Source organism: Drosophila biarmipes, chromosome 3R (genome assembly GCF_025231255.1).
Source record: "Drosophila biarmipes strain raj3 chromosome 3R, RU_DBia_V1.1, whole genome shotgun sequence".
Taxonomy (NCBI): domain Eukaryota; kingdom Metazoa; phylum Arthropoda; class Insecta; order Diptera; family Drosophilidae; genus Drosophila; species Drosophila biarmipes.
Genome location: NC_066616.1, coordinates 17,716,177 through 17,736,040, shown reverse-complemented (window position 1 = coordinate 17,736,040; position 19,864 = coordinate 17,716,177). Strand labels below are relative to the sequence as shown.

At 46.5% G+C, this 19,864-nt stretch overlaps 4 protein-coding genes across 4 annotated transcripts; 3 read left to right on the top strand and 1 right to left on the bottom strand.

Annotated features, from left to right (window-relative positions):
* The first annotated feature begins 1,333 nt into the window (after positions 1-1,333).
* On the top strand, positions 1,334-1,487 carry LOC108031346 (uncharacterized). The gene is given in 2 exon segments (XM_017104609.1): positions 1,334-1,422; positions 1,424-1,487. Coding segments are annotated over 2 exon segments (153 nt in total).
* Positions 1,488-2,868: 1,381 nt separating this feature from the next.
* On the top strand, positions 2,869-3,173 carry LOC108031054 (uncharacterized). Its single transcript, XM_017104255.1, is given in 2 exon segments — positions 2,869-2,938; positions 2,941-3,173. Coding segments are annotated over 2 exon segments (303 nt in total).
* Positions 3,174-9,445: 6,272 nt separating this feature from the next.
* LOC127011570 (uncharacterized) lies at positions 9,446-10,144 on the bottom strand. The gene is made up of 2 exons (XM_050888937.1): positions 9,699-10,144; positions 9,446-9,621 (listed from the first exon to the last, which is right to left on the bottom strand). The coding sequence occupies exons 1-2, from the start codon at positions 10,004-10,006 to the stop codon at positions 9,567-9,569; spliced, it is 363 nt and encodes a 120-aa protein (XP_050744894.1). The 5' UTR covers positions 10,007-10,144; the 3' UTR covers positions 9,446-9,566.
* A 974-nt stretch (positions 10,145-11,118) lies between these two features.
* LOC108031271 (keratin-associated protein 19-2) lies at positions 11,119-11,582 on the top strand. The gene has a single exon (XM_017104511.3). The coding sequence runs from the start codon at positions 11,188-11,190 to the stop codon at positions 11,533-11,535; it is 348 nt and encodes a 115-aa protein (XP_016960000.1). The 5' UTR covers positions 11,119-11,187; the 3' UTR covers positions 11,536-11,582.
* Positions 11,583-19,864: the final 8,282 nt, after the last annotated feature.

Below are 19,864 nucleotides of genomic sequence, written 5' to 3'. Positions count from 1 at the left end.
TTGTATCCCACGCTTCGAATTCGAGAGACAAAGGCTGTTTTATTGGCAGCGGGACAATAGGTGGATACTCATGCGGTCTGTCGCAGCCATTAGATGCGCATTAGGGTGCCCACTCACAGGAGCAGCGACACATGCAAGCTGCAGTTTAGCAGCCCGAGACACAGATACACGTTCTTCAAGATACGACTACTTAGGATCCAAACAAAGGCGCCTTTTGTTGGCTCGACTGGATGCTTGGATGGTTGGCTGGCTGGCTGGATGGATGGATGGATGGGTTCAGGGTCCCTCCGCTCGGTTCCCCGCTCTTGGCCAACCGCAAATGACGCAAAATCGTCGCCAAGGCAGAGGGTTTACCCACGCACACTCACACTCCGAACGAAATCTCTTGACAAGATAACAAGATGCAACTGTGAGATACGAACGGCCACAAAAATACCGTTTAATGAGGCGCTCGCTCACAGCTTGACTATTTCTTAGATCTTATCGAGAGGGAGTCACTCAAAGGATATTGGCCGGCTGCCTATTCTCATTGAAATCCATTCAATTCCCCCTGCTTTTCGGGTTTCCCGGGGCACATAACTCTTGTTACTTTATGCACCCGGCTTTGTTTGACCACAAAGTGTTGCTGACCAAGTCCCTGTTCCTATTCCTATTCCAGATAATCGATTGATTTACCCGCCGCCTAACTGCTTCCTTCCGCAATTCATGTCAGGCCCTAAATTCCAAGGGTTTAGGGCCCCAAATGTGCAGCGTCAACTGGCCCAAAGGATTGCATTTCTATGGGAAACTACTGATTGGTTGGATCTTAGACACGGTATGAATTGATGTCGTCAGCCTTTCACATATACCGCTGAAAGCCCTGAAAGGATAATTGAAACGAGCACTTGAGACTTTTTCCGAGAAGCCTCTTCGCACATGAATATGTAATTTCGCCCAGATTTGAATAGAGGGATGTGGCAGAAAGCCTCAAGTGGCCGTTGGCCATTGAAGCGATGCTTGCCAGGGTGTGGGTGGTGGGCTGTGAAAGGAATCAAAATTAAGTGGAAAGTTTCCCAGCTCATCAGTGACTTGCGACGCAGAAAGGCCTAATTCAAAGGCGGCGTAAACCTTTTTCGCCATGACAACATATTAAATGCGACTTAAGCCGTAAACAATGCGGTTTTAAGGCCATTTGAGGCCCCACCCCCGGCGAGTGGTCGCTGAAAAGTTTAAGCGATTAGCGCAATTTAGCGAGAATAACATGCGAAATTGCGCGCTCGAACGCCTTTTCAATGGCACTCAGATACAGTCGCAGATAGGTGGTGCCAAAGGGGGAATCCCGCTGAGCTGCTTAATGTGGGAAAATCGGCGTCACTTGTCAGTGCACGCCCACCTCGAACAACCCTCGTTTCCCACACGAAAAGTGTTAAAACACAATGAGCCCGAACAGAACAATTGTTGCAGATCTGGAGATCCTCTCATCTCCACAAGCGGATTGTCCATGCTAATCGTCAGATGCGTAAAACTCAGTGAACACTCAAGTGCCAAGGGTCCTGACAAAGCGGCTAAGGAGGCTACTGAAAAACAAACAGATATCGCGAACCCATAATCCTTTCAATGCGCCACTTAAGCCGATCACAAGGAAACGGGACCTCAACAAAAACCCTTCCCTTCTACAGGACTCGACCTTTGGAACCTACGCGTGCAGCCTCCGCAGAAACTCCTTTGTGGACCATTTAGTGAGTGCGGTTCGTCGGGTGTTTGGCCCATTTTGAACGGGCTCTGCCATTCGCAACTCACAACGGGCTGCGGAAACCCGACAAATTAGGCCACTCAGCTTCCACCGGCCTTTGTTCGCCTTTTTCATCCTTTTTTGGGATGCTTTGTTTGCCCTGCTCCTCCTTAATGCCGAAGATCAAAATGTTTGCGTCGAAGGGTTGATCTTGTTGATCTCGTTTTTTTAGTCTCAAGGCGAGGATCCCTTTGCCTCCGATATGATTTATTTATTTGTATATCTGCAAGTAGGGCTATCTCGATCTGGGACAGTCGAAGGCTGCTTAAGGACTGCCCTTTATTGGGCTTGACTTTTGCACTCTCATCCTTGGGCTGCTGCACGTGCCGAAAGATTGCAGGGATCTGGGTGAAAAAAAGGTTGTAAATAAATATTGAATACTTTTAATATTAACTAGGAACACTTTAAGACTGTTTAATTGAATATAATTATTTGTTTGACGTTTCCATCTATTTATATTTGGTATTAATTTCCCACATTGACGCTCATCAAACTATTTTTGGCACATTTCAAGCAGTTATCATACCATTAAAGACCGCTAATCCGAGACCAAATTTGAAATTTCGCTGCTACGCAAATTGTCCATTAGGCTAATTACGCAAACATTTGTGAATTTACTTATCCGAAAGTTTGAAACGCAAACCTCTTGTTGAACTCGAAAATCTGTTGATTGATGGCCGCATTGTTCGTGTTTGTCAGTTGCGTCTGGGCGCCCAGAATGGATTCGGATTACACCTGGACCTGGGCCTCTGGACCGAAGACTGCGCAGAGCAAACAGATTATTTTCATAAATTAGACTTTATTAATGACTAAGGAGACAGGCAGGCTGGCCCAGGACGGTTGAAGGACAACGGGTGCGACTTTCGAACGGGGTTGGACTGGGCTGGCGTATCCTTAAAGGATGCGGTCGGGGGCCTTGGAAAACTGGACAGTGGTTAGCGCATTGGTCAGTCACGCACGTAATTTCGGCATTACCCCTTCGGGACGGCCACTCGCAACGGGATAGGCAGAGTTCAGAGGTCACCACCGAACTTTTTCGTGTTTCTTCTCACAGTCCGAACAGCAGGAAACTTAAGACGTTTTCGCGTTGAATTTTAATGATTTTTGTATTCAAATGCGGATTGCTCCAACCAGTTTGGGCTGTTCCTCCAGCACCCAGGGGAGTGTCCGCAGGATTGGCCCATTGCCCGTCGGTCAAGCTGTGTGCGAATCCCATCCAAAATGGCCAATGTCCCATGTTCGGTTCTCGCTTTTTATGAGCACTAGTGCCAACTCTTTGTCCGCTGGCCTCGACCAAGGGGTCAATTCGAAAGGGCAACTGTTGATGTTCAGGGCGCATGTGTTGAGTCCTGGAATGGGTGGCCATTTTGTAGTCAAGACCAAGCGAATCAAATGTATCTAGATGAGGAAAAAAGGTTTTCAATAATATAATATGGTATAACTAAAGAAGAAAACCAATCCGACTTTGAAAAAGTATTGCCTGGTATGTCTCATAAAAATAAAATTCCATATTACTTAGCTAGGAAGTTCCCAAAAAGTAATTATGATATCCGCTGTGGAAGTATTTTCTCTGCAAAGAAATAAACTCTTCGGATGAACTCTGTCCGTTGACTCGTGTGGACCATTAACCAGTTTTTATAATTTTCTTTAAACGGTATTATGCTTTGCGACAAAATCGCCACTACACATGAAGTTTTCCCTGCTTTTAATGGTTTTTTAACTGCTGGCCCAACGCTCTTTTAATGGCCTCCACTTGACCAGGCCACCTTAGTTGGTTTGTTGACACCTGCAGCTCAATTTCGGCTTCGTACTTTTGTGGATCTAGATCATAAGAAAAATCTAAGGTTGTCACTTCTTCACTGGACAGGCCTAAACTTTGAACTGGGCCGACTTTAACTCAATCTCTGGCTTTACTCACAGGTAGCGCACTTCCGGAAGCCCTCGAGCTCGTTAAAATCCCCAATTTAATGAAGATAAATCGTAGTTGGTTTTTATTAACCAAAGTCGGGAATGGAAAACTGTTTGGGTTTGAAATTTCACCTTTTGACATCGGTGCGGGATGGACTGGATGTGAGTTCAGTTCCCAGTGAAGCAGCGACTGCGGCCACGGTGACATTTAAATTAATAAACTGCCAGAGAGTTTGGGCCGTAACAGGCGCGTAACTGCAGTCAATTATTCTGCCGAAAATATCCAGTTTCCAGCATCCAGTTTCCACATCGGCAGCAGCATCATCGCCATCACCATTATTATTAACACTTTCCACGGCCCTGGACTCGCCACTTGAACTTGGCTCGGCGGCGGCCCGGGCTGTTCCTCTTATTGTGTTTTTGTAATGCCATATAATTACACCATCAAGTTGACTGATGACACGGAATGAATCTTTGTCGCTCCCTTACACAACATAACACTCGCACACACCCAGTATTTGCATAAAATCATAATTTTTCTTCGCACCAACCCGGGGGAAGGCGAAACCCTTGCCCGGTTTAGGGATATCGTGTCACTCGGCTTCGACTTTCCCTTAGATGTCAGCGATGGCAGGGAAAGAGTTGGATCTAAATGATCATAAAATAAAGAACAGTAGTCGGTACCTTTACGGCAATAATTTATTTATCTACCACTCAAGACTGGCGAATACGCACTTTTCCCAACTAAATTGTTAATGCTTAAAGGTGGAATATCTCGTATTGACTTCCTTTTAATGGTCTTAGAGTGATTCCTTTATTCTGGGCTCACAGTGGCACACCAATTGATCTGGGCTCCAATGAATGGCATGAGCTAATCCCTGCCATATGCGTTCCTTCTTAGCCCCGATCCGTCATAGGGCACAATCGGAGGTGTCAGAATTTTTGACACTTCAATTTCTTGTGCTCGCAGAAAAACACGAGACAAATGGGCAGCGCGTGCGTTTGCTCACTGCGTTACATGCGAATATCCTGGCGGGAGGAGATACACTCGTGTATCTGTGTCCTGGATTGGTTTGTGTAGGTGCAGCCGTCGTCTGTCAAATGCGTCTTGTCATGCATCAAAAAAAAAAGGAGAAATAAGAGGAAGTTGAAAGCCAGAAAGAAACGAAGTCAAAGCAAACACAGCGAAATGGCAGCGGGGAAAATTAAATTGAAAATTTCAACAGAATCAAAGGTAGGTGGTGGGGGGAGTGGGAGTGGGAGGGGCCCGGGGATGCCTGCCACCAGGTTGCCACAGTTGACTCTTTTGAAAAAACAAACAGACAGCAGACAGAACCATGGCAAAAATGTTGATTACAGCCAGCGAAGGAAACCAGCCACCAAAACAGCAGCAAAAATACACTGGAAAATACAAAACACCCCAAAATTCATGTCCTGATTAAAATTGATTGATATTACCGATTAAATTAGATTCTCATTAAAAATACACATTTACACAAAAAAAATTATTAATATTGGATTACTCATTTAAAATTTATATCCAAATATTAATCTATAAGAAGCGATTTCAGTCAAGCATGAGAGGGATGGAGGTATGCGTGCTTCAAATCATTTTTTTCGTTTTTTGCTGCATGCATATCTCCATCTCTCTCGCCCAAAATGTAGCTGAGTAAAGGGTATCTGAGAGTCGAGGCCATGTAGTGTTTTCTCTTGTTCTGAATGACTTACATTGTAACTTTAATTTTGAAAGATATTTCCGAATTCAAAAAAGCTAATTTTATACTTAATGCTGGTCACTTTTTAAAGGAATATATTTTTTCAAGTGCACCTACAACATCGGTACAGTGGGACATATGAGACCGCTGCTTCCGCCTTTGAGTCGCAGCCGCCAAAGGACATGCGCCAAAAAAAACCAAAAAAAAAAGCACAAAAAAGCGAAATGAAAGCCGCTGAGGAAATGAGAGAAGCGGGAAAAAATGAAATAAAAATCCATTCGCGACTCGCAACTTCCATGTGTATCCATGTCAGCTTGGCTTTTGTGCTATTTGGAACGAGTTGTCAAATAAAGGCGGCAGCCGGCGGAAACGAGGAGCTGGATCGTTGACTTGGCTGGCTGCCACCATCAAAATGGCGTCTGGCCCGGCGAGGACTTTAAAAAGCTGCTCGGAAATCGATGTGGAAAAGTCAGCTGCGGCTCCGGCTCCGGCTCCGGCTCTGCCACTGCCACCTCACCTGTCGCAGGACAAACACATTTTAATCAAAATAAAAAGAGAAACGGGAGCAAAGTAGAGGAAAAACTACAAATCACATTTCCTGTGGCAACATCAACTTCCTGTTGTGGCATGGAAATCTCCAAGTCAGCGTTTCACACGCCGCCTGACAACTGCAGCCGCTTTGATGTTGCATGCAGCGCATTTTCCGCTGTGTGTCACTTAATTGTCAGTCAGTCAACAAGAGTCCGTCAACTTGGTCAGTCATGCACTCAATCAGTGGCCAGGACAAACGGGCGGGGTTCACCGCCAGCGACTAGGGCCACCCACCCCTCGATGAAGTGCAGTTTCTAGCCTCCCCCCTCCCAGCCAGGAAGTGCGACTTCCTAAGCGGAACTGGCCGCTTTATCCTTCCATGGGAATGCCAGGACTCGCGGGGTGGACTCGACTGCAGTCGGGAGCAGGACCAAAGGACCAAAGTTTTGAGTTCTTTGTGGTTTACGCTGCCAGCTCCTAATTGATGGAGTTAGTTTGCGTGCTGTGACTGGAACCCTTTAATTGATGCTTCAGCTGGGAATAGATTGGTACAGCAGCGATAAGAACTTTGTTTAGAGCAGCGTTCAGTGGGACCTAGTTAAGTGTGTGGGATTTGTCTTTCATTATACAAAGTGGTAAAAACAAATAAATGTTACATTGTAAGTATGAAAAGTACCATAGATATCATGCTGGAGTTGGTATACTAAACTTAGATCCAAGCCCTATAGTTTGAATGAATTGGGATCAATCAATTCGGAACACCCACTCCATTAATAAACACCTAGTTATTCGGCTGTAATCCATCTGTTTTATATGCTCTTTCCAGCACCCTCATTATTTGTTAATCATGGCTAATGCCCCAGAAACCCAACCGCACCTGCGGCCCCGCCACAGAGAATCCGAACTGAGCGATGCTTAGCCAGAATAAATCTACCATAAAGATGCTTGACATTATTCAAAATACCGAACTACAGAATTCCCGAAATATTTGGCTGGAGGATGGGCTGAATCGGGCTGGAGCGAGCAGTTGGACAGGGCGATAATACGACGACGATGGGCGAAAAAAGGCAATAAAACTTAATGCCAGACGGGGGAGCCGCGAGATCGAGTGGAGCGTGGAGGCACAAACGACTTCATTTTATCTTAATGTGCTAATAAATTTCCCAGAGACGAAATCTCTGCCAAAAACCAAATAAATTTACTAATACACACGGCAAGGGGGCCTTGTGTCCCCGAAAATGAAATGGAGCGCCAAGTAGCTGACTGAGTGGCATGCGTGGAATCGAAGCAATGCAATTAAGGCAGCCAAATCATCTAGAGAACCGAGCCAGTCGGCAGGGCCTTCCCATCCCGCATGATGTCTTAAGTGTTTAAGTAGCTAAACGCCTGACAACCGGAGAAGTTATGGCTCGGCCTGCAGTTTGAAGTTGGCGCGTGCTCCGCGGACCGACTGCACCCACATATCCCAAAGTATTCTGTCAACACAGCGGATGGATACAGAGGCGATCCTCTGCCGATCTCCACTTGAGAGTCTGGTGCTGACAATCCCAATTTCGATTTCGATCCACCCCAAAGGAGGTTCCCTGTGCTCTATCACCTCCCCGCATGAATTGCTCGAGAGAAATTGCCCTAAAAGGGTTCATGCCTCGGGCTCGTAAATTTGATAGTGCTCAAGTGGGGAGCCATCACCTGAGTTGGCCATATCTCGGAGCAATTCATTTCGAATGGTTTTTCAAATTACCAAACATGATATCTCAAGTTTTATGATCGCTTTGATGGAAAATCGCAATTAATATGACATTTACGGCTCCAACAGCTGGGCTTGTAGTGATCAAGATGAAGAAAGAAACTTTCAAATTCAATTTGAGATTAAAGTAAAATTTCTTTGAATAGGACTGTACTGAAACTAAAGGTCAGTCGGGGCTGTGCTATTTTTCATTCTACGCTGTACGCGCCTTTCAGGCGGTTACCACCCCTAAAAACTGTCGCCCAAGAGTCCCGAGCATATATGCAATCTCATATGCATTATTTTGCATGTCCGGCGAGTTAAGGAACTGAAGCGTAAAGGTCAAAAGATCAACGGTCTTGAGGAGGGGGAGAAGGGAGCAGAAAGGGAGGGAAGTTTTTCTAAAGAAATTTTCCTACTTTTCCTGCGTTAATGCTCTGATTTCGTTTTGAAAAATGCAAGCAGCATTTGCATTTGTCCATTGTCCAGTTCGCTGATTAGGCGTGAAGTCTGGGATTTGAATAAGAGTTCTAGATCGGGTGCCAGAATGCAGATACTTCTTTTGGCGGGAAAAAGTAAAAGGTATATATAGGTCTAAGAAAAATGTTGAAGTTCTTAGGTAAATTTAAGTATTATTTTTATTCAGGGTGTTTAAAAAACAATACTGCCTTCAGAACTATTAAAACATATAGTTCATTGTATATCGAATTGAATAAGATTGTTGTAATTTTAATATTTATGCTTTTGATTGTATAACCTTTGCTAAAAGCTATATTATTTTTAGAAATTAATGTATTTACTAAGCTCATTTTTATTTAAGATTAGAAAACCAATGTTTTATGTACATAGTGCAAAAGACCTTAATCCACATTCCAGAAGTTTTCTCAAGAGACTGCCCAGATCGAGGTCAACATCTCCTAATTAAGGTCACTTTCATCCCAGCTCCCTAGGCCATCCATTTTTTCCCGCACCAACAGCCTTACAGCACGTTCCGCCTTATTATGACCATGCGAACAAAGAACAATAAAAAACAGAGCAAATTCCGCCACCCCAGCGGGGCCGTCGAGAAAAAATAACACTTAAAAAATTTGCAAACATGTTTTGCATACAGCAAAACCGATCATCAAATATTCGCATGCAATCAAGGGCGATCTTAGGTAAATTTTCACCCAGAAAAAGGCGCCCAAGACAAAGCCGAGAAAATGCCCAGAATGTAACCACCAGTCTCGAGACTCGGGGGACATGTCCAGCTGTCTGGGAGACCCACGTCACCATCACGATCCTTGGGACAGATCTTTTGTGCCAACTAGAGCGCACAAATGCGAGTGCGAAAATCTACCCCATAATCTTAGGGAAAAATCCGAAATTAAACTTGGCCGGACAAAGGAGAAAAGTGGTGGGGGGGAAAATTCAAATGTTTATTTGCGTATCGAAATGTGCAAATTTTTCCCATTTGCCGTACCTTGAATATGCATAAATCTCTTGGCAGAAATATAAATGATATATATGGTTCCCAGGGGGTATTGTCCGGCGGTAGAGAGTGACTTCCATGCATCCAGCCAACTTTCGCTGACATCACCTGTCCAAATCGAGTGGCCCAAACAGGCCAACACGATAATTGGTGTCATAAAAGTTAGTTAAATCATATTGGACGTCAGTCAAATCAGTGACATTTCCAAATTAGAGAGAGCCGCCAACAAAAGTGGAGGGGCGGCAACTCCATTGCGTGGTGATTGCTGCGACCATTGTTTTGATGACACGCCAAATGGTTTCTGTTTCGAGGACCATTCCACCTGTCAGCCAAATGGACAGCGAACTGAACACACAATTACCTGCCAAACCACGGGGGTGTGTCAGGTGGCGGCGCTTTAGCCATGGATGTTCCAAATACGCTTTTCCCGGTGGCCAGTAATAATCACAAATTTACAGCTCTTCGTGGGGGACGGCATTGTGTCATTTGAGGTTGACTTCTGATTGCGGCAATTATATGTAAATTAATTACGGGCTTTCGGAAAGAGATACCCAGCCCTGAAATGCAACTCCATACCTTGGCCAAACTAGTTTCGGCATGCAAATCGACAGCTCCAGACAACTTGAGATACCATGTGGCAGAGCCTTTTTCGTAAGTGGCGGAGACAACTCAATGGGGTCTGCCAGTGTTATGCTCGACTGAGGATCCCCGGCCAAAGGCATGGTAAGCGAGTTAACATGAAATGGCAGATTCGGATGCAGATCCGCTGTGCGCTGCAGATGCAGATGAAGATGCAGTTGCAGATACAGTTGCAAATGTGCAGCTGCCAGCGATCGAAGTGGCGCGATCATGTGCAAAATGTACTTCTCTTTTTTCGGCCACATAGGAGCACTTGACACGAAGAAGTAATTCCATTGAGTTGGCAACTATGCCGGGAATCTCGAGCGAGACAAAATTAGACAAGAAGCGTGATTTACGGAACCCTTAAATCACATGACAACAACGCCGCGGATCGGCACAGATCGAGAATCGAAGAGCAAATGCGATGACAATGTCTGGGCAGCACATGTGGATGGGCATGGTGATCTGGGAATGGGATGGGGACTCGGAATCAGATTCGGAGTGGGCCTGGAACTGGGGCTGGCACTGGGAGGCGGACAATGACAATGATACTGATACCGAGCCGATCGATCGACGCTTCCCCTTGGCAGCCCCACTGATTTATGGCAATGCAAACGGCAGACAGATCAGCCAGTCTGCGGAGTAAGAGATCAAAGCGAATCACACAGTCTGCAGAGCTTTATGCCCTGGTAATTTTATATGCTTGTGCTCAGCACTGATCATCGATCACCGATCACCGATCGACCACACTGGGGTATTTCCAGTCCATAAAAAACCGACTTGTTGTTGTTTACCCACTTAGGAACCGAGATGATTCTATCTGCCTACCAGTTTCCACACCGCCCGCCTTCCGCATCGCTTTGGTTTTGCCCAAAAAACAATCTTTGTTTACCAACAGCCAAGTGACGAACTGTTCACACCTCTGATGAGCCCCCACAACAAGTTCTTTGAGTGACTACCAATAATAATACTTTAATTTGGCATCACATTGTTCTATTGACAAACTTTCCACCGTTGAATACTACTTTCAAGCGAGAGGAATCCCCTTTCGAACTTGAAAACATTCTAAACAAATAATAGGGAGTATAAATTTGGATTAATTGAAGTTAAGCAGACCGGCACGAGATGTCGGCGTGAACCTGTTTGTAGACTTACTTATTTCGTCATCGAACTTGGGAATATTTTTGAAAATGCACAAAGGGAAACCGCAAGAGTTGCTCGGGGATTCTTGGCCGATGTTTGTATTTAGTCATCTGCGTAGAACAGGTTCCAAATTTAGGCATCGTATTTTGTTTAGATGGTTCTTGAATCTCATTAATACCCAGACGATAAATGCTAGAATCTACGTCCGAGGTCGAGTATAAAAGCTCCATTTGGGGGCCGGCTTGGATCAGTTAGCCCAGAAATATCATTGTCATTGGAAGTTCTCGCATCGAAAGTGAAAATGCGTTCTGCGATTTTGTTTGGCCTGATTGTGTGCCTGGCTTTTAGCCTGGCTTTGTGCCTGGAGGAGCCTGAAAACCAATCCAACGATCTTTCGGCCGTGGAAAGGGATATTGGCCGGGCTGTGGAGTCCCAGGTGCGAGCCAAGCGTCAGTTGGGCTTCGGAGGTCCCTTTGGAGGATTTGGGCCTCTCGGAGGATTTGGAGGACCCATTGGGTTCGGTGGTCCCTTCGGAGGCTATGGTGGCTACGGAGGATACGGCGGATACGGATACGGAGGCTATGGATACGGCGGCTACGGCGGCTACGGAGGATTTGGCCACCGACGTCACCTTGGTTTCTTTGGCTAAACCTACTCCCCAACTTAAGCCACCAATAAACGAAGACTGAAGTATTAGATGGCGTGTGTATTTTTCCTGGTGCTGGGGATCTGCAGTGTCCCAAAATTATCTCGCAGCTTGACCTCTCCCAGAGGAGTGTGTGTGACCCAAGGCGACGACGTGTTCGAAGCCGGCAACCTGGGAGCTGAGAGCTGGGGGCTGGGGGCTGGGGAATATTTTAAAAATAAATAACCGAAAATCTCCACTTATTTATTAGTTCGTCGGCGGGGTCTTGCTCCTGAGCCAAGCTAATTATAAGTCCAGGAGGGTGTATTTGTTTATGTTCCACGGGCTGTCACGATCTGTTTGCCTTCTTTTAGAGCACTTTGCAGATCGCTCTCCTCCTCCAGATTACGCCGCTTGTGTGGGAGTTTCGGGGGCCTTGCGGCAATTATCACGTACGATTGTCATAATTATCATCTGGAGTTTATTAGCTGGACCTCTGGGCCAATCTCTGTCTGTCTGGCAGGGTGTCTTTGTTCTGCAAGGCAGGAGATGTGTGTAAATATTTGAGCGACTCGAAACGAGCTGACATTCTCTGGTGACTTTCTGCAAAGTTGCAAGTCTGCAGCCATTAATCAAGTCAGCAATTAGGCATTTAGCGGCAGGCTAATCAAATTTGCAGCATATGCGTTAAGTATCCCATAGCGTTTTATTGGCTCACCGCAATGATGAACTAATCCCCCTCTAATCAACATGAAAGCCAGGGAAATTTTCCTCGGCTCGTCTGTGCATATTAATTTGCGGGGAAAGCCACCAATAGATTCCCATCGAGGGCTCGAAGGTTCGAGGGGTTCGCGCAAACAAAACGCCCAACTTGTGTGACTTACCCCAAAAACACAGAAACACAGAACGCCCTCTATGGAGGCGAGGTGGCGGGGGTCTGGTGGTGCTGTCATTGTCTAATTGTCAATAGACATCGGCTTCTATCAATATCATAAAAGCTAATAACTCTCGGTTGGCTGGACGAGCCGGCGACTGACAGCAGACCTGGGCCAACCCCTCGCTCTAATCCCACCGGATATGCTCAATCAAAGCTCGAAGTGGGCGGAGGAGGGCCTGGAGTGGGTGGCCAACCTCAACCTGTCTGCTGGGGGTTGCTCGCTGGCTGGAAATCATCGCATTTCATTCATCACTTTTCGCCTTTTCAGCGCGACCAACCCTCCACGGCTCCGACTCCGAGCAGGACTTGGACATGCTTCCCTTTCCCCTTTCTGTGGGCTGCCTTGTTTTGATATTAAAATTGCGTAATTATAATTAACCACATGTGTGTGAGTTGGCTTGTGTGACGGGGGAAGCGGTTTAGCATGTCCTTTGACTGCTTCCGCCGTCGGTTAAAGTTACTTCCTCCCGTTAGTGTCACGTGTGTAACTGGGTAAGCGATCCGGGGGAAGTGCCCACCTCTGCCCCAGGGGCATAATCCATAACTTAGCCGACTGTCAGGCAATTGATACAACTTCCTGGGCGAGTCAACTCGTAATTAAAAAAGGAATATTTCCATTTTAATTAGAACGCACACCTTTTGGGGGAGGGAGATTGGGGATATCAAATTGTAAGGTCAAAACTTGATTAAGAAAAGGGTGTTAAATTAGCTAATCTATAAACGTTATACTATAAGAATATATTAACTTTGTAGCTGTGGTAGGTAGGCTTTAGTATCTTCTGTTTGTATATATTTTAAGTTCAGCTGTATGGTTACCCCATTAGTCATAGTACTTTGCCTATATTTAATTTAAATATCATTATTTCCTACGCCCAGTATAAAAGCCCTTTGAAGATCTCGCTGTCTATCAGTCAAAACGAGAGTTCCTACCCATCACAAGTTCTCGTGTTTGTGGTTAAAATGCGCTTGCCAGTTCTATTTGGGCTAATATCGTTTCTGGCCTTAAACCTAGCCTCGGGAATGTTATTTGGCAATCCTGTGCAGCTTCCAGGGAGAATTCGACGAGGACCCTCGCTCGGCTTTACCGTAGGGGTTCCCTTATACATAAGTCGTCCCGCTTTCTATGGTCGTGCCTACTACTCCAGGCCTCCACTAGCTTTCCAAGGCTACTTTTGATTCGGATCCTGCGGCCGGACCTTTGCTGCCAATAAATGACCACTAAACATTGCAGGCTTGTTTGATATTTTGGAATCCAGCTTGGGAAATAACTACCATCCACTTTGACTTTTACTTTTCTCAAACTACACACATTTATCAAGTGATTCGGCCCAGAAATTCCCTAATTGTAATTAAGCATGGGAAAGCAGCGCAGTGGAACTTGGGAAACCGAGCAATGTGGCCAATAAAACTACCATGCGTCTAGGGTTTCCACCGCGGAGCTCGGCTGAGGAGATGGACCTACGAGTAGGAGTAGGAGCTCGAGTCCAGGGCACCGACATTCCAGATACCAGATACCAGAAAACAAAAAAAAGAAACGGAGACAGGCCGAGCCGCAGATGAGAATGGACTTGCGCTGGGGGATTACAAACGTGTTGCCATTAGTTAACTTCAGCTTTGATTGATTTCAATTAATCTTGGACGCGTGTAATTAATCATTGAACACTTTAATATGGTTAACAACTCTTGACCAAGCAACGGTTAAAAAGGTTCAACGAGCAACTGAAGGAACCCGGGCCCCAGACATTTGGCTCTGGCAACTGACAAAGTGACTGACCACAAGAAAAATCCGTTGGATGCAGCGGGGCTTTGGGGGGGTCTGCGGTTGCCGGGGCAGCCGCCGCCAAGAAAAATGGCCAAGTTTGGAAAATGCGTTGGAGTAATAGTCGGTAACGAACTCATGTGGATGGATTTCCATAGCCCAGTCCCGGAGGCAAGTCTTGGGATTCGGCCACAGCCTCCACTCAGCCCCCGACTAATTGTGCTTGGATTTCGCGCCACTTTGGAGAGCTTTGTGGTCGTGGCAACGTGGAAAGCGGCCCGCGATTGATGGCTATCAATGCCCATGACTTATGGCCAGAGTCTCACACGAATCCGACCAGCAGACCTGGCAAATCCATCCATCTATGTGGCACATTTGACTGCAGCTCTCCTTGATTATCTTGGCTTTTCCTGGCTATTGATTTTCCCAGGCCGTGCAAATAGCCCGGGGCATCGAGGAAGTCTGCCAAGCGGGCAGGAGATCCGTGTAAGGTGTCATTAGCTGTGCTCCAATCGCCTTCTCTAAACTGAGCTATCATAAGAGCTGTGCCCCCACGTTTAGGGCACTGGCCACAAAGGAAACCATCCATCGGAAACCAATTGAACGAATTTCACACATGGGCGCTAATGAATTTAATGAAGTCATTTTTCTTTAACCGATTTACAAAACTACTTACAACTGGCGGGGCCAGAACAAGCGAGTTCATAATTTTGCATCATTAATCATCGCCCTAACAAAGAGATCCCATTCCGGAGTCCAGAGCGCTCCGAGATTGACAGCCGGCAAAAGGGGGAAAGTAATTTGGGCAGCCAGCTTAGATCGCAGTTCGCTGGATTTGCCGCTGGGAAATTAAAAAACAATTGTTAATTATTAAATTTTAAATTTTACACTTGGCCACAAACGATGCCCACACCATCAGGGGCTATTCTGGGAGCTGCTCCGCCGCCGGAGGACGGGGCCAATCATTGTGGCTCTGGTCGACACCTCGCTGATGAGATCATTCATCACCGCCGTAACCTGAGTGAAATGAGTTGCCATTGTTGCGGCCTGCAGTTCCGACAGCAGAGATTTGGGACCCAAAGGAGGGCCTCCCCTTTTGGCATGGGTTCAGTTTTCAGTTTGACTGCTCAATTATCACCTTGATGGGTCCGCAGGGGCAGCGGATCGTGGGGACCCGCATGGAGGCCCGAGAAAGTGGTGGGCTGGGGATTCGGTGGTTAAATGGATGCTGCGATGAAACTGGATGCCACTTCCGTATTGCTGCCAGCCAGAGCAGCACAACGCTTAAGGGTCTTTAAACATACCCAGCTCACCTCACTAAGATACTAAGTTCTTCAGCAACGTACTTAGTAGTTAGTTTTCTAAACAGTAAAGAAGTTCTGAGTTACTTTTTACCCCAAAACATGTTAGCAATATTTTACAAATAAATATACATCTTTAAAAATGTAAGAATTAACATAAATGTTAATGTTTCTTCCCATAATCCCTGAACACCCTTTGTGCGCGACTGACCTAAGCCAAAATTGCGTTTTTCTTTCGGCCGACCAGGAAAACAGGGAAATGCGATCACGACCGCAAGCGATGCGCTTCATTAAAATCGAATTATTGTCCGGCCTGAAGGAGTCCTGCCACAGGACCCACAGCTGATCTGGCCAACGTCCCCGGGATGGCTGACCACTGCCCGATTCCCACGATGCAGCCGCGGCTATAAATCCCCGAAAGTCTTGGGTCGTATGCAAAAACGCAAGACGCCCGAGATGGAATTAAAATGGAAATGCGTATAAAATCGACCCAAAATCAACCCCGAAAACTCTGCCGAATCTTGGGCGAAAAAGCCAGGTAATCGGAGTGGACAAGCGGAACCCTTTTGGCGCTGCCATAATGTGCTGTAAAATTTCAAGAAAATCGAGCAGAAAATTCGTAGGGACGCGGGACAGTGTCCAGGGATACTTCGGGGGTTGATATCGCCACTGCAGCGATCCGAGATTGTCACCGCTGTCTTGGGCAAAGGTTAAGACCAACGCGCTGGACACTCGAACTCGAGTTCAAGCGGCTACCTGGGATGCTGGGCGACTGGGCGGCTGGGCATCTGGTCCAGTGATCCCGCATTGTTAACGCCGCCGCCTCTGACCTTTGGCTGTCTCACGCAATTAGGCAAACTTGCCGGGGTCACAGATATGTACATATTCCATTTGAATATTTTGCATTAATCTTTTGCATACAGTTGGCCGCTTTTCTTGGGTTGTTCCGTTGGCCGGGGCCGCCTCCCTTCGTCGGATTTGAATAAGTGCTAATGATTTGTGACATGTTTCGGTGCGGCAGCCAAAGGCTTTTATGGCGAATGTTTAATTCATGGCTCCACCTGGGGACGGAGGCACATAAACAAGGCGGAGCGCACATTATAGTAGCTCGTACTAAAAAACCCAAAAGGGGGAGGTCCGCATGTAATTACATACACACACACACAGAGAGCAATGGATACGGCTGCGGATACATCGACAGGGCTGACATATGTGAGCAGTGGCTGACCTTTGACATGCGCTCTCGAAATACATTTCGAGTGGAGCCCAAGCACATGGGCCCGCCGCCCCATCCGAAAGTACACCTACTTTGGTGGCTAAGTACATACACACTCGTGTGTGTGTGGCCAAAAGAACCCTCAACGGCTTTGTGGCTCGCATGTCAAAGGGGATTCCAGGGAAACGGAAGCCAAATGCAATTCCAAATGGACAAGCGCAAGACCAAATAATTGGAGCTATTTTTAATTGATTCTGTGGAATACATAGGCCGAAGCACGCCAGAAATATGATTGAGAAATAAATAAATACTGGGAGGTAGATTTTATATGGTTTTATATTAAATTGATAGGATAAGATAGGACTGAAAAGGAATTTAGATCAGCTTAGTTTCTAAGAATGTTCGTAAAGATATTATGTATCTGATAGGTATCCTACTACACTTTTAAAGGTTAATATATAATCTACTTGAAATCTAGATGTAGCAATTATTTATCAACAGATAAAGCGCTTGATTGTGAAATGGATCCATCAAAGAGTGGCGAAACCTCATCAGCCCGTTGACAAAGTTGTTCAAAAAGATAGATTTCCCTGCCGTTGGTTGCAAATTCTACATCTGTGCACGCGACTCCGAGCAACAGAATACATTTCAGCATTTTCCAGCCACGACCAGCTCCAGTTTCACAATGAATCATCGGGCTAAAAACAACAGCCAGCAGAGGGAACTTTTCCTGCAGACCCACTGAAAGGATGGCATAGATGGCACAGGGTGTCTGGGGGTGGGGCGATAGGATCGGCAGAGTGGGCGGGATGGGCGCGTGTTCGTCAGTTTAACCAGCGTGACATGGCCCGGTCCATTGCGGTCCTGGTCTCTGGCATTTTAGCACTTACTCATAAAGTCCTTGCCAGCAACGGAAGACAAAGGCGAAAAAAGGCAAAAAACGCCAGACAGAAGAGGAATTACTAAAAATTTATCAATGTAAAAGTTGGTTGGCTAGAGAGCAGGAAACAAGCAACAATGTAAATTATATGCCAGTTGGTTTTGCCATTTTTGAGGGGGTGCAGACTGCGAGTGGCTGCACCACAGCTTTTCCTTTGTCCGGGAATGGGAGCAGATCCATGTAGGGGCGAAAATATATACCCCCAATGTGCATATGCTCAAGAGCCAGCCAAAGTCCTTGGAACATGCGGAGCATCCACATGTGGCAAGCCAGGCTGCAAGGCACAATGGTGCACATAACTCTTGAGGAAGTTATGTATTTGCGTTTAAAAAATATGGAAAGTGTATCTGTGTAAGCTTATAAAAAATGATCATTTTAAGCATTGCTGCATAGAAATATTATAGAATAGTTTATTATAAACATTTTGTAATAAATTGTTTCAAAATGTAAGATTTGATAAGAGTTTAAACATATAATTGTTAAAGCTGCATTATACACAGGTTTTTCTTCAAAATGAATGAAGTTATTTTTTTACCTATTATAATTTATACCTTATAATTTATATTATTTTTCGTTGTTATATCTATTAATTTAGTAATTTTTTTCAAAATATTTTCATTTCACCAATTTTATTAATATTTAAAGTATTTTATTTAAGATTCTGTGATGCCTAGATATATAAGAAGCTAGTTCCTTTGTTAGTTTTAATCCTGATTTGTTTTAAAGGCATAAGACGACCTTATGCAGTCCCCACTCAAATGGATTAGATGGCTATGTCATGGTGGATATTTTATATTTGCTCTGCAAACGCTGAGTATATTCAAATCTGGCCAACAGTGGCCCAGCACCCGGCTCCTTCCGCCCAGCTGGGCGCCCATTTCCACCGCCCACCCCCCGAGGACCACCCCCTTTCAATGAACTGCCCAAAGCAGGAGAAGAGCACAAAAAATGGCCAAGAAGGGCTGGTGAGAGGTGGGAGGGGAAGGGAGCAGTGGGGCCTGTGTGGCAGCGAGTGCAAAAAGGCGCTCAAATGGGGTTGTCAGTATTTAACCCACAGGGGTTGGAGGTGCCGGCTGACTGCGCGAACTCCACCGCAGCGCCCGCCGCCCCCGCAGCCCGGGGGTGGTGGGTCACAGTGGGTGGAGGACTCCTAGCAGAGGTTAGGTTCAGCAGGATGTTCGGGGGATCGGGAGATCAGCGCCACGGAGACCCCTCACATAAGTCACATGGCCAGAAGAGAGCCGCTGCCAATTGAATTAGACCCCGAACGGGGCTGCCAGAGAGAGACATCTAGCGGAGCTGATAAAGAGCCGACCGCCGAGCGCTTTTTGTTCCTTTTCAGCCGCCTCTGTGGGGCCGAAAAAAAATCGAAAACGAGCGAAATTCCGATACAGTTAATGATAAGGCATGGAGCCGACAGAGACGGAGCTGCGCCAGAGCGAGACACCTCTATGTGCCGCACAGCGGAGGCGTGGCCACGGAAACTTGACGAAACTCGGCCAGACTGAGTGGAAACGAGTCCAATTGGAGGTGGCTCTCCTCTCCGACTCGAGTGCCCCGTTGGGGTGGCATATCGTTCATCATCCAATTGTACGTTTGCACTTCGCTCTGGCCTTCCCATGGCCTTCCCACCCCTCCTGAAAGCGCCGACCGGATCCCGAGATCCCGACGCCAGAGGGCGCCAGACTCCGTGGCCCGGCACGCCCCGCTCCCCCGGCGGGGGGGCCACAGGGGCGGGGGAGTGCAAAGTGCGGTGGCCACAATTTGGCCCTTTGGACCGACTTTGGACCTGCAACTCTTGGCTCTGCGGCGACACTTTTCCAATATTTTCCATTTCCCTTTTCCCAGCTCTTCACTAGAAACATTGAAAAATGAAGTGGCGACAGTGGGTTGCATGGCAGCCGGCGATTCTGCCGAGCTCTCCACTTAGTTGAGTGCCAATGGGCGGCGGTTGAATGCTAATTCCGAATGAAGCCAAGATACAACAGCGGGCAAATGGACATATCAGGTTGCGCGAGGTGTCCTCGTTGCGAATGAATTCAATTATCGTTATGATTTCATGTTTTGGCACTTCCCCAGACACGTAAACAAAGTCGCTGCCGAGGAGCCTGATCCAATTAGCCCAGGGAAATTATGATAATTATGTTACGACAGTCAGTGGGCTTCAGTTGGCCAGGGCGGCTAAGGTTTATTCGGGGGC